General features: G+C 47.0%; 1 protein-coding gene across 1 annotated transcript; it reads left to right on the plus strand.

Annotated features, from left to right (window-relative positions):
* The first annotated feature begins 448 nt into the window (after positions 1–448).
* Positions 449–1,219, plus strand: LOC106083223 (lectin subunit alpha-like). Its single transcript, XM_013246113.2, has 3 exons — positions 449–626; positions 723–834; positions 896–1,219. Exons 1-3 carry the CDS (start codon positions 489–491, stop codon positions 1,195–1,197), a joined length of 552 nt encoding a protein of 183 aa, XP_013101567.1. The 5' UTR covers positions 449–488; the 3' UTR covers positions 1,198–1,219.
* Positions 1,220–7,415: the final 6,196 nt, after the last annotated feature.

Raw genomic sequence — 7,415 nt, forward strand, 5'->3', positions numbered from 1 at the left:
GCTAAGTACGGTATACATCGTTCAAGAACCTGATACAGCTCCCATATAAACCGATCTCCCGATTAGACTTCTTGATCCACTGGAAGCCGGACTTTTTGTCCGGTTTGGCTGAAATTTTGTACAAAGAGTTCTGGTACGACTTCCAACAATTGTGGCAAGTACGGTCCAAATCGGTCTATAACCTGATATAGCTCCCATATAAACCGATCTCCCGATTACCCTTCTTGAGCCCCTGGAAGGGGTTCGACAAAAGTTTGGTATGTAGATTAAATTATGCCCTCCAACTAAATTTATTTTGCATAAATTTTTAGCAGAATCCATGGTGGTGGGTTGCCAAGATTCGGTCCGGCCGAACTTAGCACGCTTTTACTTGTTATTCTTAGTATTAGGCCCACCCTAATGTAGCGATTATTTTAAATTGCTATTAAAACTGCTGTTATAAGATGGGTTTAGCATCATTTTGAAATAAACAACTCAACAGTTTGATAATGAGTAAGACATTGCTGATAATACGAATTTTAATACTACATCAAATAACATGGTGGCAGCTTGTTGATGGAGTACCAGTGGAAAAATGGTTTGAACTCCAACCCAATCATAGGGTCTTTATAGAAAGAGATTACAGGGTAAAATAATCATTAGTTAAATATATTTTTATTACACCCCCCTAAATATTACTAGACATTCCTTAGTATCATTGTGCTACATTTCTTCCATTACAGTACAATTGGTTCCAAGCCCGCAATGAATGTCTACTGAAAAATATGTCCCTTATAACGGTAGATACCTCGGAGAAAAGTGCTGCTTTAACCTCTCTGCTGAAAAGGATTTTTGGTATTTTTTGTTTGATTTTTATTTAATAAAAATTTAATTTAATTTTTTTTTCTGAATTTAGATAAACCCCATAATTTATGGCTGGGTGGCGATGATTTGGGCCAAGAAAATGTTTTTGTTTGGTCCTCGTCTGGTAAACGTTTTGAGTTCACCAATTGGAGTCATGGAAATCCCAGCCATAATCGTGGTCAAGAGCATTGCGTTAATCTTTGGGATGCCACCGATTTTGAATGGAATGATGCACCCTGTAATGAACTGAAGGGATTTATTTGTGAAGACAATGTTTTTATGTTGGCAGCTCGCAAAGAAGTGGAGAGAATGAAGAAAGTTTTATTGGAGATTCATGATGAATGTAGTGAATAAAGAGAAAATTATATGCATTAGACTGTCCCCCTCGGTAATTGATGAGGACCACACCCACTAGGGTACTGAAGACTATTCTAGATATCCGACCCATTGATATGCAGATTAAGTGTGAGACAGCCACTGCGGCTATGAGACTTAAGGCAATGGGAGAATGGATTGAGGATGGGAGCAGCTCATACCATCGCGGTATAATCGAGGCGACGATGGGATACCTGAGACGAACCGATCGGATACCTGAGATGAACCTTGGGGACGAGTGTGAGGCATTGCTGCCAGCGGCACAGTCTTGGATTGACGGGACCCTAGGTATTGCTATCTGGAAGATCATGTTGCTCAGTTGCATCATAGCTCGAGGACAGAGTTGGACTGTGCCAAGACAACAGGTTCAGGCAGAGCGATGAGGACCACGCCATCTAGGGCACTGAAGACCAAGACAACATGTTCTCAGAACTTGTTGTCTTGGCATAAGCAGAGCGATAAGGACCACGAGCGATAAGGCACTGAAGACTATTCTAGATATCCGACCCACTGACCAACAGATTAAGTGTGAGGCAGCCACTGCGGGTATGAGACTTAAGGCAGTGGGAGAATGGATTGAGGATGGGAGCAGCTCATACCATCGCGGTATAATCGAGGCGACGATAGGATCGGATACCTGAGATGAACCTTGAGGTCGTGTGTGAGCCACTGTTGCCAGCGGCACAGTCTTGGATTGACGGGACCCTAGTATTGCTATCTGGAAGATTATGTTACGCGGTTGGATCAAAGCTAGAGGACAGAGTGGGACTGTGCCAAGACAACATGTTCTCTGAACCTGTTGTCTTGGCATAGGCAGATCGATGAGGACCACGCCCTCTAGGGCACTGAAGACTATTCTAGATATCCAACCCGCCGATATACAGATTAAGTGTGAGGCAGCCACTGCGGCTATGAGACTTAAAGCAGTGGGAGAATGGATTGAGGATGGGAGCAGCTTATACCATCGCGGTATAATCGAGGTGACGAAGGGATCGGATACCTGAGATTAACCGATCGGATACCTGAGATGAACCTTGAGGTTGTGTGTAAGGCACTGCTGCCAGCGGCACAGTCATGGATTGATGCAACCCTTATATTGCCATCTGGAAGATCATGTTACACGGAGGACAGAGTGGGCTCGAGGATAGAGTGGGCGTGGGGGTGTACATTGAGAACCCAGGGACTGAGAATTGTTACAGACTGTCTGACCATAATAGGTCCTGCAGGCGGAGATCCGTGCGATCACGGAATGCGTGAAGAGGTGTGGTGTTAACGCGAGGACGTCGAGTGTGATAATCTTTACCGACCGGATGGGAGCAGCAAATAGGATCGGATACCTGAGATGAACCGATCGGACGTGAGAAAAGGCAGACTATTTGGCAGTAAAGGCCAGAGAACTGCCGTTGATAAACTTGGTTAAGCCGAGGCCTTTGGGGTCGACGCAGTTCTGGGTAAGGGCGTGGGTGACGAACGCAGGACTGCGATAATCCAATTGGGTCATCCGGATCCTGAGAGGACGAGGCTTTTACTGAAAGAAAGTAAGAAGGAGGTCAATATAGCTTTTGCTGTCATAACGGGACACATAGGACCAAGAGCTCACTTATGCAAAATCGGTGCGGCAAGTGATAGCATGTGTAGGGCATGCGGGGAAGATGATGAGACGTTGAAGCATTTCCTTTGTCTTTGCCCGGCTTTCGCGGCTAACAGACAGCTGCACTTAGGGGGAGACTCGATACCAGATATGAACCAACTTAGGGGAGTGGTATGGACAATTAAGGATTTTCTAAGTATCACGGAATTCCTAACTTAGATTTTCTTTTTCGAGGTAACTTTTTTAGCATTTAGAGCGCACACCAAGCTGATTAATGGCCTAGGTATATGTCCATAGTGGCATGGGGCGGATTAATATCTGCATCCTCTTTTCAACCTAACCTAACTTCACCTTCTAAGAGATTCAGTTAAGGATTGTAGCTCTTAAAATAAAATTCGTTCACTACGGCGCCAATGATAAAGTCAAAATCCGTGCCGTTAGGCTATCGTTAATCGAACGCTATAAGACTCCATCCTGGCGAGACCATGATAAAATTTTCAGCAGTGATTATCCCCTCCTAATGCTGGCTACAATTGTGAGGTTCTTTGCAATGTAAAACTTCTCCTCAAAAGAGGTGCCGAACTGCGGCACGTCGTTTGGACTCGGCTATAAAAAGAAGGCCCCTTATCATTGAGTTTAAACTTGTATCGGACTGCACTCATTGGTATGTGAGAAGTTTGCCTCTGTTCAGTAATGGAATGTTCATGGGAAAATCTTCATTTGCATAAGATTCCATATTTTGCTTATTGGGACCAAAGGGAAAAAAATAGGTTAGGTTGAATGGGTTGCCCACCAATGGTGAGTTCACTCGGAGGCTAGTTTGGCCCATTGTGGTACCCTAGAGAGAGAAAGGGAAGAGAAAGAAGGTGTGAGACCACGGACTAGAGGTTATACACGAATAAAAGAAAGACAGGAGCAATGGAGAACCCGTCCCCACGCAAGCACGGATGTACCTAGGCCGGAGCTTATGGCACCCCCGTCGGAACCATCTTGTTCCTTCGTACCTACCAGAGGATACCTGAGGATACCGCAAGTTCACCCAGATCACAGAAAAAACGGCTCCCCAGAAAGTAGAGCTTACGTCTCTGCAGACCCGAACAAGAACACAGCATGTGCTCAATAGTCTCCTCCTCATCCTGAACGAGGCAACTCCTACAGAAGTCATTGTGCGGTATCCCCATGTGCGCCGCCATTGCGGCCTATGGCACAGCGTCCGGTTATGACTCCTGTCAAGGTACTCATCGAGCTCTTATCGAACGCCAGAAACTCCCTCGTCCTCCCGTGGTCGATGACTGGCCTTTGCAGTTCGGCAACCATACACCGAGTCCCACCTTGACAACGACGCCGCCCTGGTCATCCCCTCTACTGTGTTCAGTAGCTCGACAAATGGCACGTAGGCAAGACCGATGACTGGTCCGCCCGGCGCAGACGAACCCCTCCTGGCGCACTCGTCCACCCTCTCATTTCCTGGAATCCCCTAATGCCTAGGAACCCATGTCAGCGTCACTTCGTGGGCCCGAAGCCTATCCAGGAACTCCAAACAATCAGCCACGCATCTCGATCTCACCATCCTCGACCCTAAGGCCTTAAGCACTGTCATACTGTTCACATAAATTCTGAGTTTCGAGGGCGGTAAGTCCTTTACCAGAATTTCTCTTACGGTCTCAGAGACATACTGATATTTAGTGCATCAGAGTAGACCCCCAATCCAGTCCCTTACTCACATCGTAGGCCTGGAGCCTATCCAGGGACTCCATATAATCCGCCTAGCATCTCGACCTCACTCATTCTCGACCCATAGGCCTTGAGCGCCGCCATTCTATCCACATAAATTCTGAGATTGGAGGGCGATAAATCCCTTACCAGAATTTCTCTTGCAGTCTCATAGACATATGGATATTGAGTGCATCAGATTAGACCCCCCAATGCAGTCAACCTACTCCATCTTGGAGCCATCTCTGTAGATCGAGGTCTCATCCTCCTCAAGTACACTATTCGCCCTCTATTCGTCCCTCTCAGGAAATCGAATTGCGATTACCCTCACTCTAGATGGGACTGGTGCCAGGTAGTCGGAGATCCTCCTCAGTCTACCCTCCGCATCCATAACACCCAGAATTGAACTGTGGCTGCAACCTACCTCCTCCAGCATCCGGAGCTTCCTCAGCCTAAGTGCTACCCTGGCCGCGCAGTTCCAAATATAGGCCTCAATGGGCTGTATATCCAGCATCGCCTCCAGGCCTGCCTGCGGTGTGGATCTCATCCCGACGCAGGCCAGTCTCTGGACCTTCTCGAACTCCCTCGCAAGCGTCCTCTTCCCTATGACATTCCACCATACCAGTGCTCCATAGGCCAGCACTGGTCTCACGATGCTCTTATACATCCATTAAATTATTTTGGGATTTACCTCCCATTTCCTATCGAACATCCTCCTGCAGGATTAAAAAGCGCACAATGCCTCACGACTTCTTTCCTCAGTGTTCCTCTTCCAGGACATTTTCGAATTGAGGACTATGCCTGGGTACTTCGACTCATTCGACAGCCGCAGGGTGACCCCGTCCTTGGACGTCATGATACCAACAACTTCTCGAACTCCCTCGCACGCGTCCTCTTCCCTATGGCATTCCTCCATACCCAAGCTCCATAGGCCAGCACTGGTCTCACGATGGTCGTATACATCCCATAAATCATCTTAGGAGTTACCCCCACTTCCTACCGCACATCCTCCTGCAGGAGTAAAAAGCGCACAATGCCTTACGGCGTTTTTCCTCGGAGTTCCTCTTCCAGGACAGTTTCGAATCGAGGTCTATGCGTAGGTAATTGCCTCCTTCGACAACCGCTGGTTGACACCGTCCAAGGACGGGAGTCTGAACTCCGGTTTCTTATATCTACACGTAAAGAGCAGCAGCTCCGTCTTCCCTGGGTTGGTGCTCAACCTATTTCTGGTAGCCTATCGCGACAACCTCCTCATTGACCCTTCCATGATCTTGCTGATCGTTCTTCCTCGGAGTTCCTCTTCCAGGACAGTTTCGAATCGAGGTCTATGCGTAGGTAATTGCCTCCTTCGACAACCGCTGGTTGACACCGTCCAAGGACGGGAGTCTGAACTCCGGTTTCTTATATCTACACGTAAAGAGCAGCAGCTCCGTCTTCCCTGGGTTGGTGCTCAACCTATTTCTGGTAGCCTATCGCGACAACCTCCTCATTGACCCTTCCATGATCTAGCTGATCGTCGACAGAAACCTGCCTCAGACCAATAGCACGACTTCGTCCGCATAAGCGATAATCCTCGTGCCGTCCCCACAGAGATCCATCAGGATTTCATTAATAACGAGGTTCCATAGAATCGGCGAGAACACCCCACCTTGGGGTGCTCCTCTGGTCACCCGCCTTCTGACCACACTATCTCCCAGGTTCGCATTAATAATCCTGCCATTAAGTATATTATTGGTCCACTGGGAGATTAAGGGGTGAATCCCCGTGCGGTCCAGTGCGGCGACTATCGCCCCTATCACCACATTATTAAAGGCCCCCTTTATATACAAGAAGGTCGCCAAAGTGTGCCCCTTCTGTCGGAGAGACGTCTCGACCAAGTTATTTGCCCGGCATCTCTTTACACACTCAGGGACATCGGCGGGACCAACGCAGCTAAAGCCAAAACCAGAGTAGTCATCGAGAGAGGGGGAGATATTGAAGCCATAGAAACTGGGATCAACTGGGATCTGTGGGACATTAACAAAGGTATCCTTAAACCCATTGATGTCCAAGTTGGATGAACATCTATTAGTCTTTCTTTCCCAATTCCGATGTCTCGAATAACCTTCCAAGTTTTCTGGGAGCCTAATGCAGAAGAAAAGCGTCTGTAATAGTAGTCTTTCTTGGCTATCTTAATCAACTTATTGACGTGGTCTCTTGCTGAGCGAAAGGCATCATGTTACTCAGGCGTCCTGAAACGTCACCACCTGCAATGCGCCATATGCCTCTCGTGAATAGCCGAATGAATATCCCGGGAGAACCACGGTTTCGTTCTGGAGGACACTTCTCTAGTCTTGAGTCTTGGGACCGTAAGTTCCTGTAGGTCATGGATATTCCTCTCTGTAGAAAGTCAGTTTGTTCATCGATAGTTTCCATACGAAATATCAGATTCCACTCGAAAACCAAAAATCATGGTCGAGACTGGCAAAATCTCTATATGAATGAGTTTCCCGAGACTTGGAGAGCTCATATTCATAACATAAAGTTCAAGTCATGGTTCGAAAAACATGAAGCTGACAGTTGGTCGTATAGGCGCACTTTAGAAGTGTCACTAGCAAAGAACAGATCGAGAAGCGTGCTGGAGGATGCGGAAAAATGCGAGGGAATTGTTGAATTGGCAGGCAAAAGCCCCAAGGAAGACATTTCAAACGTCAAGCTCGTATCCTGTAAAACGTTAGAGTTGAAGTCCCCAGCAACCACAATGTCTGAGTAAGCAAGAGAGAGAAAGAGGTTCAAGGACAGAGAAAAAATCTCGCGTATCCGTAATTTGTGTAAATTTTCATTAGAATCTGAGATGATGGTTTCCCTAGATTCGTTCCAACCGAAATAATAATGTTTTTACTTGTTCAACATA

The sequence above is a fragment of the Stomoxys calcitrans genome, chromosome 4 (genome assembly GCF_963082655.1).
Source record: "Stomoxys calcitrans chromosome 4, idStoCalc2.1, whole genome shotgun sequence".
Taxonomy (NCBI): Eukaryota; Metazoa; Arthropoda; class Insecta; order Diptera; family Muscidae; genus Stomoxys; species Stomoxys calcitrans.